Source organism: Colobus angolensis, unplaced genomic scaffold (genome assembly GCF_000951035.1).
Source record: "Colobus angolensis palliatus isolate OR3802 unplaced genomic scaffold, Cang.pa_1.0 Scaffold12, whole genome shotgun sequence".
Classification (NCBI taxonomy): Eukaryota; Metazoa; Chordata; class Mammalia; order Primates; family Cercopithecidae; genus Colobus; species Colobus angolensis.
This window is the reverse complement of record NW_012113141.1, coordinates 7,480,234-7,507,876: the sequence shown is the minus strand read 5'-3', so window position 1 is coordinate 7,507,876 and position 27,643 is coordinate 7,480,234. Positions and strand designations below refer to the sequence as shown.

General features: G+C 39.4%; 1 protein-coding gene across 3 annotated transcripts in view; it reads right to left on the bottom strand.

Annotated features, from left to right (window-relative positions):
• Positions 1-27,643, bottom strand: part of VCL (vinculin) — a 130,474-nt gene that overhangs the window by 37,172 nt on the left and 65,659 nt on the right. For all 3 annotated transcript variants that reach the window (XM_011928347.1, XM_011928359.1, XM_011928368.1), the window contains exons 3-7: positions 12,809-12,959; positions 12,547-12,655; positions 10,749-10,871; positions 8,395-8,555; positions 634-724 (exon numbers count right to left, since the gene is read on the bottom strand). In XM_011928347.1, the coding sequence (XP_011783737.1) occupies positions 634-724; positions 8,395-8,555; positions 10,749-10,871; positions 12,547-12,655; positions 12,809-12,959 (635 nt within the window). The remainder of the gene's footprint in view (positions 1-633; positions 725-8,394; positions 8,556-10,748; positions 10,872-12,546; positions 12,656-12,808; positions 12,960-27,643) is intronic.

The window sequence follows — 27,643 nt, the reverse complement described above, 5'->3', positions numbered from 1 at the left end:
AAAAGATACTTGGAACCATATCTATTTGGAGATACTAAGTAGCTTGTGGTAAGAATAAGGATGATGAAAACAGACTCTAACAATTTAATAGTATTTAGCACCTCCAACCTCCTTTAGGTTTTTCACATTCATTCAAATATTAATCTGAAACAGAATAAATATTATATTAGAAAATCAATAAAGCCTAGTTCAATAACCTATTTGGGTCTTATCTTTATACAGTCAACTTCACTTTCCAATTCTCATTGGCATCATGATTTGATCTGCTTAATTAAGTAGTCTATTGAGATAAATGGAAGTCTGCTCAATGGGAACTGGAAGAGAAGAATTTTTATTGAAAATAATTACCTTTTGGATTCAGGGAAGGGGAGGACCAATAATTTTGCAAAGAATGCCCAGCTCAGTGTGACTTACTCCTCCATGATTAGAGATGATTGAATCTATTTCCTTCATCCTTTTAAGGCCTACTACTTGTTTCAGTTACTCAAAACTATCAGATAATGGGGTATTCCCCATAATGTTACAGTAGTTCTCTCAGATGATGAGATTATGGGAGAATTTCTTTCTTTCTTTCATTTGCTTGGTTTTTAGCTTATCATTGTATCTATCAGAAAAGCAGAACTAGAGGGTTACCTGGGAAGGCACTAGGGTCATGGAGCCAACCTTTGGCCTGGTTCAGTTTGGAGTCTATGGAGGCCAATGCTCTCTTCATGGCTTCAGTGTCCTTTTGGAAAGAAATCCCACAATTACTTTATTTGCAAAAGTTGAGATACCATGATACAAAGTAAGACAGAGAAGAAGTTACAGCATTAACATACATAGCTAAGGTAGTCAGTCCTACAAAGGCCTTAAAAATATTGTCACCACACCACAATTCTCATTTCTGTCAAAATGCAGCATCTTGCATGCAAATCTTCAGTTAATTCTACTCTGTTGCTAAACAGAGTAGAATTGGGTTCCCTATTGCTAAAACTGTGAAAACTGGTAAAATTGCTCAAGCCAGAATATGTTTAATGTCTTCAGCAGGAAAAAGCCCTGTTGTCACATGCCTCATTATCAGCCTTTCCACTAGTCAACATTCATCTACTGCAGCCTTGCCAAAGCCCTTCCCACTTCAGGGAAGCCTCATTAGTATGTGGTGCCACAAATCACAGTTCTTTTACATCTTGTTTTGAAATGCACACGCTGGATGATGTTTCACTATATTCAATTAACCTGAAAAACTTGGAATTACTGGTTGGAAGAAACAATTGAAAATGTTAATCTAGCAATTTAATTTTAATTCTACAAACAAACCCCTCAAAGTAATATAATTTAGAAGTGTTTTCTGACCTTCCCTGCTATTCTTCATTCTTAGTTCCCTTACCATCCCTCACCTGGAAGAAGATGCAGGATAGAATAAATGGGTCTCAGCTTATTGTTTACAACCAGGATTCATGAGGACTATCAGGAAACTAGCATAAAATCTCCCAGGATACACCAGGAGAAGCTGAAACAACAGACTAATCACTTTAAATATATATAAGTATTTCAGTAAATGTTTTAAAATACATAAAAACACTGAGAACAATATAACACCAGCCATCTCTTAAGTCTCTATTTAGCATCTTCGAAGACCATCTATCTTCCTTTTTGCTGTAGGAAACTGACTCTTACAGAGTTAAGCGATCAAAGCACAAAGTTAACCTCTAAAATTCTAGACAACGTTCTAGCTTCAGTTTCCAATCCTGCACAAGTGGGGTTCTTAAAGGTGTTGCACCACTAGTTTTCCACACGGGGGCACCAGGAGCACCCCCACTTCCAATTCAAAAAAGACCCAGCACTATCACAAATAAGCATTGGCAGCACCCATAGTTAGGCTCAAGGTCCACAACTGTTCCAAAGCACCTATTCAAAAGATAGATCTCTCAACTGTAGGAATCCCTCCTTCCCCTTCTAAACAGACACAGATTATTCTCCTGTTGAATCCTTAGCTATCTGAGGCTCTAAATAGCAAATTCTCAGCTATAGCAATGAAAAAGAAGTGAACTAAATTACCGACAAAATTGAAAATAAAATATTTTTATTATCAAGTTATATGTAACTATGGTCGCTGTCAATAAAAGGCACAGTCATAAAAAGATTCATTTCAAAATCTATTTGTAATTAGAAGAAGATACGTGGTATTTTTTAAGTGCTTTGATTCTCAAATGGCTTGAATATCAGCAAATCTCTCCTATCGTGTCTTACATTAATTTGTGCAGAAAACCTTGCCTTCAAAATTAATGCAAAGGTCAGCTTTAGCTTAATTCCAAATTAGCAAGACCTGAATCAATAACTTTTTAAAAGAATCTGAGGCCAGGCAACTTCTAACCTCAGAGAACTGGGTAGCCTTCAGGATCTAACACAGGTTATCTAGGCATAGGTTTTCTTTTAATCAGAAACTGTTACTTAGGAAGTGTGTGCACATCCTGGAGAATAATTTTGTCAGTGTAAAAATATTTCACTTAAAACCTGTTAAACCATTTTCCTAACACACTTTTATTTTCAGTGAGAAAAGCAGTAAGTATTTATTACATTTCAAAAATCTAAATTCAAAGGGAAACGAAGGTCAGAAATTTTTATGTCTACTCTAGCATTAAAGGCTACTAGTTTAGAAACTAAATTCAACTGACATGCATTGAATGTAATATGCCTTCCCTGCATGTTAGGTTCTGTTTTAGCTACTTTCCCCCTCCTTACCTCACTGAATCTCAAATTTAAATGTCATTTAAATAATACTACAAATTAAGAAACAGGAACTCACTCCTACAAACCTAATTTGATCTCAGGTTCGTTGACTCCAAACCTCATTGCTTATCAAATGAAACAAGATTTTTTTTTTCTTTTACCAAGGAGAGTTGCTAAAGATTCTACTAATCTCCTGCAATACTCAGCAAATCTCTGCCTTGTCGGTTTTGACTTTGGTTAATACTGCAGAGAAAATAAGCTCCAGAAATCAAATGCATAATCTACACTAACAAAAATGACTGCTTTTATTCTCCAATGCCCAAAAATGATTTGAAACACAATTGAAAAAAATGGTTTTTGTCTATTCAGCATCCTCAAAAATCATTTCCTTTTTTCTCCTTAATAAAGCTCTAATGGCCAGTCCTGCAAGGAAAGAATGTAATTCTCAGAAAGTGAGTAATTTACTGCTCAGTGGGAGGTGTGACACCATCAAGAAGTTAAAATTAAGAGATGTTCATTTTCCCCTAAAAGAAACCAGTAGCCAATTTTGAATGAAGCTGCATTTAATAACTGAGACTTTCAATAAGTTACCAAAGTTTTTAATAGCATTAATTTTAGACAATTTTGGAGATTTAAAACAATAACTGAAAGAGCCATCTTAAATTCTTTCTGGAACACAGTAGGTTATAAGTAATCATTTTATTTGAGTCATATCTAGTAAAAACAAATGTGTTTAAGGTAATTTTTTCCTCCTAAGACTTTCACATATATTTCTTTTGAAAGGCAGTCTTTATGATAGAATTGACAGAATTCTGTCATAAGCATGTAAGTATACAAACAATGAATATGACATAAACAAATTCGCTGAACAACTAGGACAGAAGTCAATTTGGGGATATATTTATAAAGGGTGAAAATAATCATAACCCTTGTGGTCAGCCATGCTATGTATCACAAAGCATTTTGCTAAACCTTGTCATGTAGGTCTGTAAGTATCCACAGTATAATTCAGATATGAAATAGAGGAGAGAAAAACTGCACCTTCATTTGAGTATTCTTCTCTATAAAAACTCAACTTTGGGAAAAAGAAAAGTCTCTACCAATTTCTTATCTGTTTTTGCTTTTTCAGGGGGGTTGTGGGTGTTGAAAGAGTGAAGTATAAAGAGACCAGGTCTAGTCATGTGGCTTCGGGGACAGCTGGCCTGAATCTATCTGGGTACTCCCCACCATGTTATTCTCCTTCTTACCATAAAATTCTTATGAATTTATGTTTTAAATGAAAATAATACAGTGCCTTGGCACTCTTCCCTACATACGAAAAGATGGAATGACAACCTAAACCATTTGTACATGCTTTCCTAGGAACTGAAACACTGCTAAAATTAAATAGATTTAGGCCTCAGAACACCTGTGAATAATAATGACCTCCTTCTATGAACAGTCAAGAGGAACTTCAGTTAAAAAAGTGAAGTCCTGCAATCCTAAGCTCTTGAAAATTTTAAATATGGGGAATAAGGACCCCTCTCCGTGACTGCCCACCATACTCTCCCTTCTCCCTCGACTAACACCTCCCTTCCCACTCCATCCCCTTTCTGACCTCATTTCCACCCACAAGTCAATGTTTTAAACCAGATGTTTCTAGTTTAAGATGTTTCTGGAAAGCATAGGTTGTGCAGTAGAACAAAATCTGACAAACTACATTTAAATAAAAAAAAGTTATCTGCTCCTGAGACTTCATGCAAGTTACCTTCTCTGGGTCTCAATTCCTCATCTCTAAGAATACCTTCCCGGCTCTAAAAATCTATGCTGCCTATGACTGCACGATCAGATGTACCAACCAAAGATAACTGAGATCAGAAGGGAAACATCAATTTATTTTGGGATTTTCTCCTCATGGGAGCAGGGAGATAAAATATCATAAATGCCTGAATTAACTATTTATCTCAAGCTCTTAGAGATATTTCATTCTATTAGCTGCTAAAAACAAAACACTAGAACACTTGCTCATAGAAAGCCCACAAATGATCTTTTTATTTTTTATTTATTTATTTATTTTTTTTAACAAATCAACTCTTAAATCCCAGTGGTCTGCAAGTAAGGGGTAGTATTACGCAATCACAAGTTCTAACCAACATTTCCTGCCTTTGTTAAGTTTGGTATTTTTATTTTTATTTTTTTAACAAATCAACTCTTAAATCCCAATGATCTGCAAGTAAGGGGTAGTATTATGCAATCACAAGTTCTGACCAACATTTCCTGCCTTTGTTAAGTTTGGTAATCTTCTGTATAAGGGATCTGAATCAGTCACTACTTTTACCCACCACCACCAGCCCAGGACCACAGTGGGGAGAAACCCACCACAGAAACTAATTCTGAATAACAGAATTTAATGATTCAAGGTGCAAAGCTGCAGGAGTGCCTATGTAGGGTTCAAAGTCTTAGCAGTGAAAATTTTTTTAAAATTTTTTATCTCACTTCCTCTTAATTCTCAGCATGCATCAAGATACAAGTAATATAAATACCAAAAAAATTAAATGTAGAGCACTAAATTTACAAAGGGTAGAATTAGAATTGTGTTTAACTCAAATTCTTTTAATAAATAATATATTCTCAGAAAAATGCTAATTTGATTTTTAATGATCACTATAAAATGATTGTTGATTTAAGAAAAGGAAACTTTTTACTTTTAAAATAAGTGAAGTGTTTAAAGTCAAAGTTACTTTTAAATTTGTAAATGTGCAATTTGAATATAGGTATAAAAGGTAAAATAATCAGTTACTGCATTGCCTCTTTAAAATCTTAACTTATTCGGCAAGACGCACTTTTACCAAGAATTTTTTCCACTTACTTTCTTCCCCCACTTTTCTAGAGGAATCATCACTTTCCAGAAGAATACTGCACCAATGGGGAGGCATGAAACAAGTATGGTAAGACAAAGTTAATTATTTATTGGTAGGTGCGAGAAGAGTTGAAAGACACTGTATGCATTAAACAGAATGGGAACCCAGCAGTCACAGTCAGACAGAAGGTCTGATTAATTCACTGCTTACAGTGGAGCAATGAAAGATGCATAATGCTACAAAACTGAAAAAGAGTCAAAATCCTAATTACCAATTTCTATTTTCAGGGTAAAATTTTTTTCTATTTTTGTAACCAATAGAAATGATTACTTTTAGAGGGTGAGGAAAGGTAGAGTAGATGGGAACCAGCTTAGGAGGAAGACTTATCAAGTACATCTTTTTGCAGCACTTTGATTTTTGAACCACATAAATGTATAACAAAAGCAAAATTAGGTTAAAAATAAACCTCTTTTTTTTATTCTCATGTCATTAGGTTAAAAAAATAAGCATCTCTTGTTCATTCTGATGGTCAGCAGATTAAAAAATAAACATCTCTTGTTCATTCTGATGTCATCATGTATTTGAGTTGAGCTAATTTAATTTACCTTCTTTCATTTCAGATGAAGTTAGTTTTGTAGCATCCTAACAAATTGGTTTTCCTCAGCATAAAACTGGGACCAGCTACAAGACTGTGCACGGTGAGTACCGGGTCTATTTCCCTTGTATCCCCAAGTGCCTAATCCTGGCCCTGAAAAACTCAACTGCCTACATTTTTTTAATGAAAGAAGCAGCTCTTGATGGTACTTGCACAAAATAAAGCTCAATAACATTTATTCACTAAATGATGGATAGCTTTTCCCTTCTGAAAATAGAGAAACATTAAGGTTAAAATGCCTGTTCCTCCTTATTACTTTTTCTCAGTTGCTAGAAGCAAAAGAAAGAGAATAAGCAAAGAGCTTGTGTTAGGGGAACATGAGGTCATGGAGAACTACAGCTAATTCAGTTTGGACAGCAGAACATGCAGTGAGCCATGGAATGAAGTTAGGAAGACCTTTAGACACACTTCACTTCTGTTTTCCTTTGGATTTTGAAGGCTAGGATTATTATGAAGGACAGGTGCCTCATCTAAGCTCTCTAGCCTACCCTTTTTCATTATGGCTTAAAACCTCAATGATGCATCTCCAAAAGCAAAGTTTCAGAGCCCGCAAGGAAAACTGGTGGGAGAGGCAGATACAGAGATAGCATCGCTGGAAGTCTCCTTTCCCAACAGCAGGGTCCACAGGTAACTCAGGGGTCACCCAGCCACCTGGGGAATCCTGCTCCTCAAATGAAGACCAGGCCAAAAAAGATCTCAGGAGCCTACTCAAAGAAATGAAAGCACCCACCAAATATAGGCAGCCTATAGCCCATAGTAATGTCTTTCCTTTAGCTTTCCCAAAAGAAATCACTCAATATGAGCCAGAGTCAGTCTTCCCAGCACTGCCTAGAGTCCCATATTAAATCACATTCTGACGCACATTCAAGCACAGTGTTACACACAGAATAAGTCACGGCACACGGCACAAGAAAACCTCACAGACATGCTTTTTCTCTTTTTAAGCGAAAAAGAAACTAGAGGGCAAGAGAAAGCTTACCTTCTAAACGTGAGAAAAAGAATAAAACAAAAGAACAAAAAAAGATGCATAAAGAAGTCATAACAGGGAAGTGAAAGTTGTCAACTATGCAAAAGCAAAATTAAATAAAATATCAGAGTTAAAATGATTTTACCACATAGATTTAAAATACAGTCTTAGAATCTATTCAAGAACTTCATATCAATGAGAAAATGTCTCTGTGAATAAATCCATAGTTAAAATAAGTTTATTTACTCTATATAATTAAATTAGCTTTTTGGGCAACAAGAGAGAGGGCTGGTGATTTCAGGCCCCAGCTTTTACATTACCTTATAGAGGTCCTGGAGAACCTACTGCTCTACTGAGCACCCAATGGAAGTCATACTACAAAATCCCTTCTTTAGTTGACTACCAGCCTTCTGGGTGGCCCTGGAGACACTGGGGTCACACATGGGAAAGCTAGATCTTGGGGACAGTGTGTTCCCCCCACTGCCTACATCTTGGGCTCCTACAAGGAAAGTATAAACCTAAGTATCTCTGTTCCCCTAGATTTGAAAGCTTGGTTGACAGTCATTAAACAGGGAGCAGCAGACCAGAGCAGCAGCAGCAACACAAAACCACTGCTGACGAGCTCTAGAAGGAATCTGCTAGCCCCTCTGGGGTCCTAAAAGAGATTCCCGACAAAGGGTGAAGGGATCTCTCAAACTAACTGACCAATGTGAAGACTAATAAAATTAAACCTTCCTTGGGGAAAATGGATTGATCAAGGGACATATTTAGAAATGCCAAGAGTTTCCTCTGTAGATTTCTCTGGATCAAAGATTGGTTAAAGAACAATTTTCCATAAAGTTCAGAATTACTGACATATCTGTATCTTACTTAGTCAGCTGGGAACAACCACCCATATACAAGGCAGAGCTCCCATCCACAGGAATGTACTCTTCCACCAGTCCAACCAATGAGACTCCAGCCTGATGGAAAAGTTATAAATCTCAGCCTTAAACCAGTATTTATCCCACATGCCTATTTACTTGTTCTATCTTAGAACAAAGGAAATTAGCAAAGATAGCAAGTAACCTATGAAACAAAAATGAAGAAGAAATTACTTTCACAATATCTGAGTACTCTCATGCTACAAAAATTACAAGATAAAGTATGAGACAGGTGCCAATCAAAACCCACAGTGGGGTAGAGTTAGGGATTTTGCTTATTTCTCCACTAAGAACACTTACCTTGCTGGCCCAGGCATCTTCATCCCAAGAGGTGAGTTGTAACACACGAATTATCTCATTAATTTCAGCACTCATTTTTTCTACAGTAAAATTGCGATTTTTTAAAGCTTCCTCTATGCCTTGGTTTTTTGAGTTTTTAGTTGTTACAAAAATCTTCATAGCTGTAAAAATAAAAGATCAGAATCTAGGCTTGGAATTTAATCTTGTTGTATAACAATATTCACAAAAGATGTTCTACACTTTGGATGTTTTGGGCTTTTAAGGTCCTAAAGTGAATATACAAAACAAACACTACAAGTCTGACAATAAAGTTCCAACATTAGCAACCTTTATTGTAAAAATAAAAAAGAAAAAGAAAACTCAAGGTACAAAGACACCATCACAACATTAAGTAACTAATTTAACCTGCATATGCTGATGACGTGCAATCACAAAATATCTAATATCCTTCTAAATCAGTTATCATCCTGGTCCTCACCCTGGCTCCATCAACTACAAATCTAATGGGACAATATGAAAACTGTCAGTAATACTCTGAATGGCGTATCCTGCTGCCCCTGATCCCAGCAAAAGATCCCAAAATGTCAAGTTTATCATTCAAGATTTTTCTCAACATGTAGTTTGGACTTGCTAACCCCCAAACATAAAGAAGAAAAAAATGATGTCTGGGCGTGGTGGCTCACATCTGTAATCCCACCCCTTTTGGCGTGATCTCAGCTCACTGCAACCTCCGCCTCCTGGGTTCGAACAATTCTCCTGCCTCAATCTCCTGAGTAGCTGGGATTATAGGCATCCACCACCATTCCTGGCTAATTTTTGTTTTGTTTTGTTTTGTTTTTAGTAGAGACAGGTTTTGCCATGCTGGCCAGGCTGGTCTTGAACTCCTGACCTCAGGTGATCCACCCGCCTCAGCCTCCCAAAGTACTGGGATTACAGGAGTGAGCCACCGCACCTGGCCTCCTGAACTCTTACACTCATGTCCTTTTTTAGCTACCACCTGAAACACCAAAGCAGGTAGTTGGAAGTCACAATGACATGAGTCACCAGATTTTTATAATAAAATTGCCTTCTGAGAATTAACTAATTAACCCACAACTTGACTAAGATAATGCATATAAACCATGAGATGTCTGGCATATACTAGACACTCAATAAGTGCAACTCCCTTTTGCTAGTCGAGACAGCAGCTACCATGTTTGCATTTCAAGGTGCTGCCCAATGGGAAGGTGGTCCCAGCTGGTGACTAAAGAACTGATCTACTCGTGATTTAAAGAACAGTTAAATATCTTTTAGGAAAAACTGTATTAATACACACTAAAAAGGGCTCTGAGTTCATGTCTTTATCATATGGCGCTCTATAATATCCATTCCAGCTCCTAATTATTTTTCTATAACACAAATAAAGGTGTGAAATTTTTTTTTTTTTTTTTTTGAGACGGAGTCTCGCTGTGTCGCCTGGGCTGGAGTGCAGTGGCCGGATCTCAGCTCACTGCAAGCTCTGCCTCCCGGGTTTACGCCATTCTCCTGCCTCAGCCTCCCGAGTAGCTGGGACTACAGGCACCAGCCACCTTGCGCGGCTAGCTTTTTGTATTTTTTAGTAGAGACGGGGTTTCACCATGTTAGCCAGGATGGTCTCGAACTCCTGACCTCGTGATCCGCCCGTCTCGGCCTCCCAAAGTGCTGGGATTACAGGCTTGAGCCACCGCGCCCGGCCAAGGTGTGAAAATTTAATATCCCAGACTAGAGTTTATAGAGGAGAGTCCACCTCCCAGGAAAGGGGCTTGTTAGAGCTTTAAGAGGACAGAATTAGGCCACAGGAAGGCAATTTCAAACAAAGAACAGGAGAAGGACAGTGTTAGAGAAGAAGACTGGTTCTCAACCAATCAGCTACAGCCATCATGTGATAACCAATCAATCAGGCCTCATTTTTAACTAGGCTGAAGGATATGCAGTGAAGCCACAAAAGAAAATGAATCTCATGCCAGGAGCCATAGCTCACGCCTGTAATCCCAGCACTTTGGGAGGCCGAGGCAGGCAGATCACGAGGTCAAGAGATCAAGACCATCCTGGCCAACATGGTGAAACCCCGTCTCTACTGAAAATACAAAAATTAGCTAGGTGTGGCGGTGCACACCTGTATCCCAACTACTAGGAAGGCTGAGGCAGCAGAATCACTTGAACACAGGAGGCAGAGGTTGCAGTGAGCTGAGACAGCACCTCTGCACTCCAGCCTGGCGACAGAGTGAGACTTCATCTCAAAAAATAAATAAATAAATAAAAGAAAATGAACCTCAGAGTTTAGAACACGCTAACATTTTTTTCCCCGTATAAAATAATGTACAGGCAGGAAGTACCTGAAATGAGAACTGGCAGCAACTCTTTCACGGTATTCATTGAGTTCACCAACATCACTCGGTGCTCCTGGTGAGTCAGCTCCTGCTGTCTCTCGTCAATCATCTTGGCCATCTTAGTCATTCCTGGGGCACAAAGAAGAAACTGTGCAGGGTGAGTAGTGAAACAATCCAGGGTCTGGCTTTCCCAGCCAGACCACTCTAAATCCATTATGAAATACTATGAAAATTCAAACCAATTGCTCACTTATTTAAACAACAGACACCATCACTGAACTCTAATATTTATGCAACATTACTCTTTTCAATGAAAGTAATGTATGAAATGTAAACCCTAAATGTGATAAACATTTTCATATTTTGATATAAATACATTCACAAATATTAAACATCTAAATGAATAAATATATATTTATTAAAAAGAAATTCACAAGTCAGGGAAAAAACGTTTTTCCAGGCTTCTATGCATACAGGTTTCATGCTATGTCTCTGAACTCTCTACTATGTTATGTAAAAATCTCACACGAGCCTAGTACTGAATCTAGTGGCTGAAAAAAGGTCTAAGAATGACAATGATATGTTTTGTTTTCATCTTTCTATTTTTCTGTACTTTCCAATTTGTCCAAAATAAGCATGTACTAGTTTTATAATTAGAAACAAATAGAAATATTATAAAAATAATTATAGGAATGACAGTGTTTGAAAGCATCTGGTGTTTTGGAATCAGTCTGCTAGCACTTTTTGTTTACGTTGGTTGTTATTCAAAGGCGCTATGTGATTCTCCAAAGCTTTGATTTTCAAATTCCTCCTAGGATTTCTCAAGTTGTCTCACAGACCATCAAGATCAAAGAGAAGCAGAGATGGGGCTGCTCCTGCTTCACCGAAAGTAGCTCCATTTTGTCTTTTATGTTTGGGGATTCTGCATAAGATTCCATTTGGGGAAATACATTTTTGCCAGTATTATGAGAAATTTTAAGAGGACTACTATAAAGCCACCAGAGAAACCTATTTCCAGGTAATCTTCAGTGATGGCTCAAATTCTTAACTGCCATTAAGTTTTATAGAACACCTACACTAGAACCTCATAAAAATGTTGTTAATTAAAAATCAACATTTCACATAAAACAAATGAATTGTATAAAGTGGTAAAAATCAAGTTAAGAAGATTAAACATCTAACATATCTTGTCACTGGTCTCATTCATACTTTAAAGACCCTCAAGTTCATGTTATATGTCTGTAACATCAAAAGCTGGTATCCGTTTATATATTTTGAATATTTAATGCTCAGATGCCTGAATAATCATTTCAAAATAAAATTTAACCACAATAGCTCTTCTCTCCTTCTAGGTCTGATTATATTATGCAGCCTTCGGTTAGGGCATGTATTCGTAATAGTAGGCAGGCTAATTAATTAGCAAGCTAAGAGGTCATAAAGAACTACAGGCCAGCTGGCAGACAGTGAAGGAATGCTGTGTAATGTGGAATGAAGAGATCAGGATGCAGGATGGCCTTCAGCATTACAGTAATAGATAACTATTTCCTACATTCCCCAGTAGCAGTATTTGCCATGTTTGGTTTAATTCGTTTGACAAGGCCAGGATATATAGAAAGCAGATTCAGATACCAGAGACAATGACATCACTTCAAAGCACAGCATCAGCTCTATCAACAGAGCAGATACCTGAAAGTCCAATTCATCTTCATCTATCTTCTGCAAAAAGTAGGAAGAGGGTACCCTTTCCTTTGGCTCCAACATGAACAACCCTTCAAAAATGTTATAGAAATTGGATATAACTAACCTGGCCCAAGATTCTTTGTGTAAGTGACCAAATCTTCCATAGTCTCCACCACCTCTGCCACTGTAAGATATTCCAAAATTCCTTTGCAAACTCTAATAATTTTACGGACCTGAAAATATATTTCAGAGTATTCAATCACATGAGTGGACAACTAGCAAACACAGTAACACAGATGTGCAGGATTCAACATATTTTTGTTCTAAACAACATCAGTCTTCCATTATTATCTTTAAGAGAAGGCTTTTTGTCTCAGATTGCCTACCTCAGCCTCGTCGAAGGTAAGGAGCAGGTCTGATGTTCCAGAGAGGATGCCCCTTGACCCATCAATTAGATAGTCTCGAGCAGGCACTGAATAAGGGTCTGACTGAAGCATCTGAGCTGCCTGGACAAGCTTGGTGCAAGCATTCTCCACCCTATAGGGAAGAACACAGGTTAAGACACTCGCAGAACCACACAGAAGAACACTATATGCAAATGCAAAGACAGAATATGCATGGAAATTCACACTTCTTTTCCCTACATGAAAAATAGCCAAGACAAATTGATAATAGGACCCAAGTTTTTAGATTTTACAATTTAGGCAGGGCGCAGTGGCTCATGCCTGTCATCCCAGCATTTTGAGAGACCCTGTTTCAAATAGAAAATTACAAAATTACAGGTAAAAGCAGCACATTCATTCAGTGCACTGCCCTTATTCTTTATTTCCTGACAACAAAAAATAATGAGAAAACATCTGGGCTCCTTGACTTTAGGTTGCTCTATCTCTATAATGCCTTTGTTTCGTTATTCCCCCCCACCCCACCCTACACACACTGTCATTAAAAGACACTGCGCAAAGAACTGAAATCCTTGGCATCATTTTCAGATCTAACATCTGGAAATAAAATGCCAAAGTATGGTGTTAAGTGAAATTTAATAACTAAACAAGGCAAAGGAATAGGAAAAAACACACAAAAAAAGTATGAAGCAATGCATAAATTTCTCACTCATTCATCTAGCTAAATAAATTTGTTTGTTAAATCCATTGGACCATTTGAAAATAGATTGTTAAAAGAAAATAAAAACAAAAATTAAAATGAAAATATACTGTTAATTAAAGGTCACTAGTATTAGTAACTAAGTCAGTTATTAATAGTTTAATATTAATATAAGCAACCAGGTCAGCCAAAGGTTGAGTGGCGGGAGGGGACCTGGGGAGGGATTCATTTAAAAGAGGAACCCAAAATGCATACACCAAGTATTCTCTTTGCCTTCCTTGTACTAATAAAATGTATTCATTCATTCAATTATTCATCCACAAAGAGTTGAAAATAACCTAATAGATCATCTCCTCTAGTCTCATATTCAATATAGCCATTATGTTGTGACTGAGTAACTTATAAAGATAAGGAACAAACTGCTTAAAGTTAAAATGCTTAGCCAAAATTATACATTCTCATTTGAAAACACAGAAAATGTCACCTGCAAATAAAAGCCTACCTCACAGGGTTGTTTTGAGGATAAATGAAGTAATACAGAAACTCCACAAGTATAAAGCAGTATTACATTGTTAACAAGTAGAATTAAACCAACTTATGAATTTCAACTACATAAGAAGCACTGGGCTGTGGACACTGTAGGTATGTATATAAGGATGTAAAAAGCACTATTCTAACTCTCAAGGAGCATATTTTACCAAGGCAAGACACAAACATTGTCAGAATAAGCTAATACATGACAGGGCGCGGTGGCTCATGCCTGTAATCCCAGCACTTTGAGAGGCCAAGGTGGGCAGATCACTTGAGGTCGGGAATTCGAGACTAGCCTGGCCAACATGGTGAAACCCCATTTCTACTAAAAATACAAAAATTAGCCAGGCATAGTGGTGGACATCTGGAATCCCAGCTACTTAGAAGTCTGAGGCAGGAGAATCAGAGGCGGAGGTTGCAGTGAGCCGAGATCACACCACTGCACTTCAGCCTGGGTAACAGAGTAGGACTCTGTCTCCAAAATAAACAAACAACAACAAAAAAACATAAGGCAGTACATAATAAATATCAGTGAAGAGCAAGACCTGTTTGATGTGGCACTTGATCGGGCTTAGAGGACTGGGTATTTTGTTCTTTTTATTTTTAAAATTAAAATTTTAATTTGATTTTAAATATATAATATATATTCATACATATTACACAAGTATATACACATACTTAAAACCAAAAGGGCTTATATTGAAAAATCTCCTTCCCTTCACTATCTTCCATGCACTCATTCCATCCCACTTGCAACCAATATAGAGTTTCCTCCAATGTTGTATTTCCTCTGTATGTAAATGTCTTCATAAAACATTTCAGGCCTAAATGAAGCAAAAATGTGAATTTCCCCCTTTTTTACACAAATAGGATCATACTATGTACACTCGCTGTATTCTGCTTTTTTCACTTAGGTGTTGTTCTATTAAAAGTACATAAAAAGGGCAGCCGGGCGTGGTGGCTCACACCTGTAATCCCAGCACTTTGGGAGGCCATGGCGGGTGGATTACTTTAGGTCAGGAGTTCGAGATCAGCCTGGCCAACATGGTGAAACCCCATCTCTACTAAAAGTACAAAAATTAGCCGGGCATGGTGGCAGGGACCTGTAATCCCAGCTACTGGGGAGGCTGAGGCAGGAGAATCACTTGAACCCATTAGCTGGGTGTGGTGGCAGGCACCTGTAATCCCAGCTACACAGGAGGCTGAGGCAAGAGAATCAGAACCCAGGTAGATCCCAGGAGGCAGAGGTTACAGTGAGCCAGGATCACGCCACTGCACTCCAGCCTGGGCAATAGAGTGAGACTCAGTCTAAAAAGAAAAAAAAAATCATTTTACAAAATAGTACCAGGTACTTTAGAACCCCACCTTAACCAAATCCTCCTTCCTATTCTCCAGAGATAATTATTACTCTGAATGTTGTTAATTATTTTCTTGATTTTCTTTATACTTTTACCACCTATATATGTATACATACCTAAGCAACTTTTTGTTGAGTTCTGCCTATATTGGAACTTAAGCAGAATCATACTGTTATGCATGCTTCTGTTACTGTTCTTTTTGTTCAACACTATAATGTTCAGTCCATCATGTTAACAACTGTAGCTACTGTGTTGTAATCCCTGTAAGAATATACCAAAGTTGGCCAGGCATGGTAGCTCACGCCTGTAATCTCACTCAGCACTTTGGGAGGCTGAGGCGGGCAGATCACCTGAGGTCAGAAGTTCAAGACCTGCCTGACCAACATGGAGAAACCCCGTCTCTATTAAAAATACAAAATGAGCTGGGCATGGTGGCACATGCCTGTAATCCCAGCTACTCGGGAGGCTGAGGCAGGAGAATTACTTGAACCCGGGAGGCGGAGGTTGCGATGAGCTGAGATCACGCCATTGCACTCCAGCTTGGGCAACAAGAGCGAAACTCCGTCTCAAAAAGCAAAAAAGAATATACCAAAATTGATTTACCCATTCTACCTGCTGGATGTTAGAGGTGTTCTAGGTTCTTGTTTCTGTTATTAGTGTTAATATGAATAATAGTGCTATGAAAATTTTTATTCTGGCTCCTGGTACACATGAACAGAGTTTAGATTATATATCTAGTAACGGAAATACTAAATTACAGAAAATGTATATACTCAACTTTACCAGGGAATGACAATCTGCTTTCCAAAATGACTATATCAATTGAATACTTCTACCAGCAGTATACAAACTTGATCCTCAATGTCTGAACTTTTAATATGCCATTCTAGTCAATGTGAAATGATAAATTATTGTGAATTTAATTTGCCTTTTTTCTTTTTCTTTTTTTTTTTTTTTTTTTTGAGACAGGGTCTCAGTCTGTTTCCCAGGCAGCAGGTGCAGTGGTGCAATCATGGCTCACTGCAGCCTCAACCTCCTGGTCACCTCCCACTTCAGCCTCTCAAGTAGCTGGGACTACACGCATACACCATCAGGCCCAGCTAATTATGTTTATTTCTTTAGAGATGGAGTGTTGCCATGTTGCACAGGCTGGTCATGAACTTCTGGGCTCAAGCAATTCATCCATATCAGACTCCTAAAGTGCTGGGGGCCAGGCACAGTGGCTCACACCTGTAATCCCAGCACTTTGGGAGGCTGAGGTAGGTGGATCACTTGAGGTCAGGAGTTGGAGACCAGCCTGGCCATCACGGTGAAACGCTGTCCCTACTAAAAATACAAAACTTAACCAGGCATGGTGGCAAGCGCCTGTAATCCCAGCTACTTGGGAGGCTGAGGCAGGAGAATTGCTTGAACCTGGGAGGCGGAGGTTGCATTAAGCTAAGATCACACCACTGCACTCCAGCCTGAGCGACAGAGTGAGATTCAGTCCGGGGGAAAAAAAAAAAGTGCTGGGATTATAAATTTGAACCCACTGTGCCCAGCCCTGCATTTTTCTTTTATTAATAAAACTGAGGATTGTTTGCTTGTTTCACTGTTTACTGGCCCCATGAGTTTTGATAGGTAGTGTTTTTGTCATTCATTTCTAACTGTCACTGTGATTTATTTAACAATAAATTGTTCGAGAATTTTAAAATATACTTCTACATATAAAGGACTCTTCCACTTACTTTCTCATCACTGATTTATCATTCAAATGAGTTGTGTAGAAAATATGGTCTTAAGACACTAAAATGTATTTAGGCTAGCTTCATGGCTTAACATATGATTCATTTTTATAAATTTTCTATGTGTTCTTAAAAAGAATGAGTGATCCAAATTTTAGGAAAAACATTTTCCCTAAAAGTGTCTTTTGACACTTAAGAGTGTCTTTGTGGACAGGCACAGTGGCTCATGCCTGTAATCCCAGTACTTTGGGAGCACAAGGCAGGAGGATCACTTGAGCTCAGGAGTTCCAGATCAGTCTGGGTAACAGAGCAAGACCCTCTACTAAAAATTAAAAAAAATAAAAAAAAAAATAGGCAGGCACAGTGGTTCACAACTGTAGTCCTAGCTACTCAGGAGGCTGAGGCAGGAGGATTGCTTGAGTCCAGGATATCAAGGCTATAGAGAGCTATGATCATGCCACTGCACTCCAGTGTGGGTGACAGAGCTAGACCCTGTCTCAAAAAAACAAAAAAGTGTCTTTTGTATGCTAATAAGATGACTAGTGGCTAGGGGACCCTAGATAGCTTCAAAATGGAAGCTGGTTCCAGAAACATCAAGGCATGGTGAGAGAGTTTCTGGGTTGGTGAACACATCCGGGTGCTGGGAGGTGGTGCACCCAGACATCATGAAAGCTTCCTCATCATATCTTGCCCTATGCATCTCTTCCATTTGGCTGTTCCTGGGTTGTATCCTTTATAATAAACTGATAACTATTTGAGTAAAGTATTTCCATGAGTTACATGAGACATTCTAGCGAATTATCAAACCCGAAAGCTGGGAGTTGCAGGAACTCCCATTTTTGTAGTAAAGTCAGACAGAAGTGTGGGTACACCAGGCACCCAATACTTGTGACTTCCTCACTGTATCTGCAGTGAGGAAAGTTTTATGGGACTAAGCACTTAAACCTGTGGAGTCTGACAGTAACTCTGGATAGTTAGTGTCAGAATTGAATTGAGTTGCTGAATACCAAGGTGGTGTCTGAAGAGTTGGAAGACTGGTTGTTGGTGTGGAAAAAAAAACCCATACATCTAGTATCAGAAACATTGAGTAAAAACATCCCATTATAATATACATCAACGCTTGTCTACATTTACCAACAAACTGTCCAGTATCTTGGCTCATCATTCCCTCTTGTATTTCAGGCTTACGTCAGGGATCAGCTGACTTGTCTGAAGTACATTCTTTAGGATTTCCTCTAGTAAAAGTCTGCTGGTGACAAAATGTATCCGTTTTTGTTTGATAATGTCTATTTTGTCCTCATTCTTCAAAGACTATTATAGTAGTACAGAAATCTAAGTTGACACTTATTTTATCAGCAAACTGAGGGCATTAATTCACTGGCATGGTAATGAAAGCAGGAGAGAAGGAGGTATGATGATGAAAGCAGAGACTGGAGTAATGTGGGGCTACAAGCGGCAAGGAAAGCAGGCAGCCTCTAGAAGCTGGAAAAGGCAAAGAAACAGAGTCTTTTCTAGAGTTTCCAGAAAGAATGTGGCCCTGCTGACTCACTTTGGACTTCTGGCTTCCAGAACTGTAAGATAATAAATTTGTGTTGTTTTAAACCACAAATTTTGTGGTGACTTGTCACAGCAGTAAGAGGAAACTCTCATCCAATCAAAAATTATCAGGTATACAAAAAGGCATGAAAATACCACCAATAATGAAAAGTCAATCATTCAAAACCAACCTAGGCCTGGTGTCATGGCTCACGCCTGTAATTCCAATACTTTTGGAGGCTGAGGTGAGAGGACTGCTTGAGGCCAGGAGTTCAAGACCAGCCTGGACAACACAGGGAGACCCTGTCTTCTTTTTTTTAGACAAAGCCTGGCTGTGTTGCCCAGGCTGGAGTGCAGTGGCGTGATAGCTCAATGCAACCTCCACCTGCTGGGTTCAAAGGATTCTTGTGCCTCAGCCTCCCAGGTAGGTGGGATTACAAGTTTGTGCTACCACACCGCAGCTGGCTAATTTTTATATTTTTAGTAGAGATGGGGTTTTACCATGATGGCCAGGCTGGTCTCGAACTCCTGGCCTCAAGTGATCCACCCGCCTCAGCCTCCCAAAGTGTTGGGATTATAGGTGTGAGCCACTGCACCCGGCTAAGGAAGACCTTGTCTCTACAAAAAATTTAAAAATTAGCCAGGCACAGTGGCAAGTGCCCGTGGTCCCAGCTACTCGGGAGGCTAAGATGGGAGGATCACTTGAGCCCAAGAGGCCAAGGCTGCAGTGAACCATTATTACACCACCACACCCCATCTTGGGTGACAGAATAAAATCCTGTCTCAAAACAAAACCCACCTAGAAATGACAAAGATGATAGAATCAGTAGATAAGAACATTAAAATGGTTATAACTATATTTAACTATATTCCACATGTTCAAAAAACAAAAGTAAAGATTGAGCTGGGCACAGTGCCATGGTCTGGGAGGCTGAAGCAGAAGGATTGCTTGAGGCCAGGAGTTCAAGGCCAGCCTGGGCAATATAGCAAGACTCCATCTCTACAAAAAAAAAAAAAAACTAGGCCAGGCATGGTGGCTCACACCTGTAATCCTAGCACTTTGAGAGGCTGGGGCAGGAGGATCTGTTGAACTCAGGAGTTCAAGACCAGCCTGGGCAGCATGGCAAAACCCCATTTTTACAAAAAATTAGCCATGTGTGGTGGTGCATGCCTATAGTCCCGGCTACTCAGGAGGCTGAGGTGGCTGGATCACCTAAGCCCAGGGAATTCGAGGATGCAGTGAGCCATGATTGCACCATTGCACTCCAGCCTAGGCAACAGAGTAAGACCCCATCTCAAAAAAATAAAAATAAAAAATGTAATGGCACAGTGTCACGCGCCTGTAGCCCCAGCTACTCTTGAGGCTGAGGTTGGAGGATCACTTGGGCCCAGGAGGTTGAGGCTGCAGTGGGCCATGATTGCACTCCATCCTGGGTGACACAGCAAGATCCTGTCTCAAAAGAAAAAAAAAAAAAAAGTAGATTGGTTACACTAGTTACATAAATGGAAGATAGAGAAAAAGACCCAAATCCCAAATAGAACAACTAGATACGAAAGATAAGTCTGGGATCTAAAAATACACTGTGAATTACTGGCAGATTAGATATTGCTGGGGAAAAAAATAGTGAAATTGAAGTCATAGCAATAAAGACTATCCAAAATAAAACAGGGTGAAAAAAGATTTTAAAAAACAAACGGCATCAGTGAGCTGTGGGACAACTCCAAGCAACCTAATACATGTGTAATTAAAGTTTCCAAAGAAGAGAAAGTAGTGGGAGGGTAATATTTAAATTGTTTCCAGGGAACTTGAACGTTTATGAAATTCTAGCCAACAAACAAAAGCATCACCAACTACAAGTCTGGTGATATATCCATTCATGAAATCCAGTTACTGTATAAGTTTTTCAAATTTGGGGAAAAAATGACAGGAATGACCATTATGGAGAAAGGAAACTGAAAAAGAAAAGATGAAATGGAAAAGGTTTGCAGGAATAAAATTGATTATCACTAATGGTTCCCTTGTGTGGTAAAATGAAAGGTCCAAAACAGAGACTGCACCATTTTTTAATACAATAAGACATCTGATCTGCACATTAAAATTTAATGGCATTCATAAAAGCCAAACAAATCCCACTAAGACTAACCAGCAGTTAGAAACAGGAAGAAGTCTGTCTTGTGTACGGAAAATTGGATTTTATTTAAACATTCTAGCTCCCTAGCTTCTTAAAGTGATCTTGTATATTTTAATAGAAATCTGAATTTCTAAAAAGTATTTAAAGAATAAAAGTAGGGATAAGGTCAGTTTCCTAAATAATTGTATATCTTAACTATATACTAATAATATTTAATTAGATACTTTAAATCAATCAACTAGTACTTCTCTCTCCCTTTGAATCTTCAACCTAAATTGCTAGAAAAAAATCTTATGCTATATATCAAATGGACCAATGACAGCCTTATGGGATCCCTAAATATGCTTACTCATGACCCTCTAATACATTCTTCCCAGAATTACCACCTACTATAATTTGAGACAATTTAGGAGAAGACCTTGAGTATGAGTAATTATTTTGTAAGAAAAAAAGAGCACAAATTCCTCAGTTCCATGTGATTTCAATTATCACTAACCAAGAAGATTAAATGTATGCCGAATAAGAGGAAAATACATTTAGAGATTATAAAAAGACTACCACAAGTCTTTTTTTTTTGGAGACAGAGTCTCGCTCTGTCGCCCAGGCTGGGGTGCAGTGGCACGATCTCAACTCACGGCAACCTCCATTTCCTGGGCTTAAGCAATCCTCCTGCCTCAGCCTCCCAAGTAGCTGGAACTACAGGAATGTACCACTATGCCCAGCTAATTTTTTTTTTTTGTATTTTGTGTAGAGATGAGGTTTAATCGTATTGCCCAGTCTGGTCTCCAACTCCTGACCTCAAGTGACCAACCCCCTTGGGCCTTCCAAAATGCTGGGATTGCAGGTGTGAGCCACCACGCCCTGCCTACAAGCCCTTTTTAAGGGTTCTTTTAGACTGTATGCAGAAAAAGTGAGTTACTAAATTTTTTTTCTAGACAGGGTCTCGCTCTGTTACCCAGGGTGGAGTGCAGTGGTACTATCACAGCTCACTGTAGTCTCAACCTCCCAGATTCAAGTGATCCTCACACCTCAGCCTATCAAGTAACTGAGACCACAGTCACATGCCACCATGCCCAGATAATTTTTTATTTTTTATATTTTTTTGTAGAGACAGGATCTCACTGTGTCGCCCAGAATGGTCTTGAACTCCTGGGCTCAAGTGATCCTCCCACCTCAGCCTTTCAAGTAGCTGAGACTATAGGCGCACATCACCACACCCAGCTAATTTTTTATGTTTTGTACAGACAAGGTCTCCTTATGTTGCCCAGACCGGTCTTGAACTCCTGGACCCAAGTGATCCTCCTGCCTTGGCCTCCCAAAGTGCCAGAATTATAGGCATGAGCCACTGTGCCCAGCAGAGTCACTAATCTTAAATTCCTTTAGTTAAATTCTTTCATATATTTATTCATCTAATACATTGAGGAACTATTATATGCTAGGATTCCTAGAAATGGGGAAATTTTTTTAAAGTCCCTACCTAAGAGGAACCTTGGTAGGAGGAGACAAATACAAATCAGTCTTTAGAAGTATGTCCAGCGGGCTAGACGCGGTGGCTCATGCCTGTAATCCCAGCACTTTGGGAGGCCAAGGTGGGCAGATCACAAGGTCAGGAGTTCGAGACCAGCCTGACCAACATGGTGAAACTCCATCTCTAGTAAAAAAAAAAAAAAAAAAATACAAAAATTAGCCGGGCATAGTGGCACACACCTGTAATCCCAGCCACTCAGGAAGCTGAGGCAGGAAAATCACTTGAACCCAGGAGGTGGAGGTTGCAATGAGCCGAGATGGCACCACTGCACTCCAGCCTGGGCAACAGGGCAACACTCCATCTCAAAAAAAAAGAAAAAGAAAGTATGGGTGCAAAAGCAGGAGGAGATTTTTTTTTGAAATGGAGTCTTGCTCTGTCACCCAGGCTGGAGTGCAGTGGTACAATCTCAGCCCACTGCAACCTCTGCCTCCCACATTCAAGTGATTCTCAAGCTTCAGTCTCCCAGCAGCTGGGATTATAGGCATGCACCACCACGCCCAACTAATTTTTGAATTTTTAGTAGAGATGGGGTTTCACCATGTTGGCCAGCTGGTCTCGAACTCCCAACCTCAGGTGATCCCAAAGTGCTAGGACTACAGGTGTGAGCCACCGTGCCTGGCCAGGAGGAGTCATTTTTACCTAAGAGGTTAGGAATGTTCTGATGGAGAAAGTAACAACTACATTGCTCCTGCCTTCAGAAGCTCAGCACTACTTATAAAGATGATTCTCTTTGCAGCATCTCTTTGAGCTCTTTTTCCAGTAGATCTCTCTCTCTCTCTCTCTCTCTCTCACGCATACGCACATGCACACACACGCACACACACACATCCTTTCTGTGAGAAATAACCTGCACTTGCAATAGGCCTAGTTGGACTAGGGAGGGCAGTCTACCATCACAAAGTGCAGGTAGCTCACTCTAAAGCCAAACAATCTCAATCTACTTCTGTAAAAAGCAGTCATCCTATGTCAGCTCACTGGTTTGGCCGTGGAAGGAGAGCTTTAGACAAAATAATATAAAGGAAATGGCGTGATTAAGTCTATTTAGACATATGGTCCATAAGTTAAAACTGGAAAGCACTTGAAAACATTCAAGTTCAACTTTCACTCCCACCAAAAAAAAAAAAAGTTGAGGAGGAGTGGAAGTAACTCATATCACGTTCACTGTTTTAATAAAAACAAAAAAATTAAAGCTGATCTTAGACAGTATAGCCATTTAGGTTACAAATATTGTCAAAAAGATGCATTGTTTGCCTAAGAGTGAAGTACTATGGAACAGAACACCTGAAAATTTGATTTCATGGAGGTCGCAGTTCCTGGAGCACACCCAAGGAAACAGGTGTTTACATCCCACGATCCCTGTTTTAGAGAGAGAGCTTGTTGCAGAGCCCACAAACATATCTGATCAAACAAGGCTATGACGACACTTGGGAGATGGGAAGGAAACAGGTGGAGGGAAGGAAGTCCGAACATAAGAAGCTGGTCAGTGAGGTTTTCTCCATCTGGCCAATGCACCCAGCACCTCCCTCGCTGTCATCTCCAACCAGTTTGGCCCTGGTATAATTATGTGGCAGGCAAAATCAATTGTCAGGGCTTTTCTTCCTCTTTTCTTAGCCCTTGTTGAGATCTTCCCTTCCCTTCCCATCCTGTCAGGGTCTTTCAGACATCAAGAAAGGCCTAGATCGCTTCCCAGTCTGAGAAGCCCATCATATTTAAACATGAAGAAATGCCAAAACAGGTTCATAAAAATGGTGGTCTATTTAAGTGCTTACATTTAATATTTTAATTGCATGATCAACTTTTGTCTGGGCTGGAGTGCAGTGGCACAATCACGGCTCACCACAGTCTTGACCTCCTGGGCTCAAGTGATCCTCCTACCTTAGCCTCCCGAGTAACTGGGACTACAGGTGCATGCCACCATGCCCAACTAATTTTTTGTATTTTTAGTAGAGGTAGGGTTTTGCCATGTTGCCCAGGCTGGTCTTGAACTCCTGGGCTCAAGCAATCTGGCCACCTCAGCCTCCCAGACTGCTGGGATTACAACGTGAGCCACCACACCTGGCCATGGACAACATCTTTTAAGACTTCTCTTTTTCCTGTGACTACATACAGGGCCTTGTTTGAAGATTAATATTAAAGTCCAGACCCTTCATAATATAAGGCCTGAGTGAGAAGACAGGGGTTTGGGGTACAGGCAGGCCCTCAAGCTCTCTCTGCCTTCCCGCATATTAAGAGCCTACCTTCAGCCACAGCCCTAAGTGAAAATGACTAAGGCCCCCCAAATTATCCCTTCATTAGATATTTAAGATTTAAATTGTTAACCTAAGGAATGAACTCCAATATAAAATTTCAGGCATCAGCAACTGAGAGTTCAGCCATTCTAGTATCCTTCAAATAGGAAGTACTGCCTCTATCAATTCATTCCCTCCTTGAAATGTGTATATACATATGATTTTTTTAAAATAATAAAAATAGAGCCAGGGATGGTGGTTCACACCTATAACCCCAGCACTTTGGGAGGCTGAGGTAGGAGGATTGCTTGAGCCCAGGAATTTGAGAACACCCTAGACTACATAGCAAGACCCCATCTCTACGAAAAATTTTTAAAAATCAGTCATGCATGATGGCATGTGCCTGTAGCCCCAGCTATTCAGGAGGCTGAGGGGAGAATTGTTTCAGCCCAGAAGTTTGAGGTTACCATGAGCTATGATCATGCCACTGTATTCCACCCAGCCTGGGAGACAGAGCAAGACTCCATCTTTAAGAAAATGTTAAATAATAATAATTTAGAAAATAATATATGTGAAGATTTCAAGACTCAGCAGATAGGTGAAGAAAGTTTTCTTTTCTATATTAATATGAAGCATTTGTCACAGATTTTACTTTAAAACAGTAGAGATGAACGCATTCTGTAGCATACCAGTAATAGCCAATATGCTTTGCTCCTGGAGTTGCCATTTTGAGAAAGGTCAAGGATCCTCAGCTATTAGTCACCTAGAGACCTGACTGAAGACCACAAGCACAGTTACAGTTTTTAGGAGGGGGTCAGGAACACAGGAACACAGAGTACAATGACAAGCTTTAATCTAATTCAAGTAGCAAGTATACAGCATCAACTCACCCAGGTGTACACTGTGTGATAATACTAAAACATGCTGCTCCAACCCTGTACTCCTACATTTAAAGATCCTACAGACCTCATCCACAAAGTATTCATTTCCCTGTCCCAACTCTCTTAAAGTACAACATAATGCAAAGTGGCCTTCTTGTTCTTATCAAGGCCAAACAGTGATAGTACAGGACACTGCATGAGTACACCCAAAACTAAAAATAAAACCACAAGGAGGCAGCTTAAATATATACAATTTCCATTTGTAAATATATCTCAATGAAGCTAAGGGGAAAATGAATTTTAAAAAATAACCCACAATGAGTCATATTGAAAACATTCAAAACATTTCAAGGGAAACACCAAACCCTTTGCTAGAGGATGTACACTAGATAACAAAGCCTAAACATACACACATACACACACACACACACACACACATCCGACACGAGCACACGCACACAAAAAACCCACGGGCTCACTAAATTCTCTTGTTTCAGATTATTGAGATTATAAGGGTATGCAGCCAGTTTTGACTTCACTTCAAATAAAACAGGACTCTGTCCAAGTCAAGAGATAATTGAAGGGGAAGCAGAATGTTGAGAATGAATGGGAGAGGAACAAACGTTACAGCTGCCCAAGCTATATGTTCCTCATGTCTTGGTAAGTAGTTTATTTGAAAGATAGCGGATGAATCACAATCTTTAAATCCTTTAAAACCTGAATAACTAGTCCTGCTCTTTCTCCCCTCTTCCCTTACTCTCTTGTCAAATCTAGCATCAGTGCAGATTCTGAGTGTGCAGAGTTCAGTCAAGAACTCTGCTACCTCCTGGTCCATCAGCTCCACAGTCCTTCCTCCATCTTATACTAGGGTTACAGCAGAAATTGAGTATACAAGCAAGAGTATCTTACAGATACCAGTAGTTTTCAAATGTATGTTGATTCTGTTATGATGAACAAAATTTTTAAATTATCTTAAAATATTGCTAAACTGTCCAGGCATGGTGGCTAACCCCTAGAATCCCAGTATTCTGGGAGGATTGACTGAACCCAGGAGTTCTAGACCCACCTGGACAACATAGTAAGATCCTATCTCTAAAAAAAAAAAAAATTTCTTTTAATTAGCCAAGCATGGTAGCATGCATGCCTATAGTCCCAGGTACTTGGGAGGCTGAAATGAGAGGATCACCCGAGCCCAGGAGGCTGTGGCTACAATGAGCTGTGATCACACCACTACATTCCAGCCTAGGTGACATAGTAAGATCCTGTCTCAAAAAATTATATAAAATAAAATAAAACATTATGAAATTCACTGTATCATTTGTTTGTTTGTTTGTTTGAAATACAGTCTCACTTTGTCACTCAGACTCGGGTGCAGTGATGTGATCTCCACTCACTGCAATCTCCGCCTCCTAGGTTCAAGCCATTCTCCCACCTCAGACTCCCAAGTAGCTGGGATTACAGGCACTTATCACCATGCCCAGCTAATTTCTATATTTTTAGTAGAGAGGGGATTCCACCATGTTAGCCAGACTGGTCTCAAACTCCTGACCTCAAGTGATCCACCCACCTTAGCCTCCCAAAGTGCTGGGATTACAGGTGTGAGCCATCACACCCAGCCTGTATCTTTTCATTTTTATGCATTTCTTAATCAACAAATAATTTAAAATCTCACCATTATTATTTTGTTGTTGGTTTTGTTTTTTTTTTTTTTTTTTTTTGAGACATAGTCTCGCTCTGTCACCCAGGCTGGAATGCAATGGCATGATCTCAGATCACTGCAATCTCCCCTCCCAGGCTCAAGCAATTATCCTGCCTCAGTCACCCGAGTAGTTGGACCTACAGATGTGCACCATCACGCCCAGCTAATTTTTATATTTTTAGTAGAGACAGGGTTTCACCATGTTTGCCACACTGGTCTTGAACTCCTGGCCTCAAGTAATCCACCTGCCTTGGCCTCCCGAAGTGCTGGGATTACAGGTATGAGCCACCGCGCCCAGCCTAAAATCTCACTATTATTATTTAAAGGTCCTTATGCTGAAAAAAGTAGGCAATCACTGTTCTACAGTAGAATGTAATAAAAGAGTTACAGGCGTGGCTACCTAAACACAAAATGAAGTAGAATAGATACAATAAGAGGATATTTTCACTTATGAAGAAAACTGGCAAAAACTAGGATGTAGTTTTTTTTTTTTTTTTTTTTTT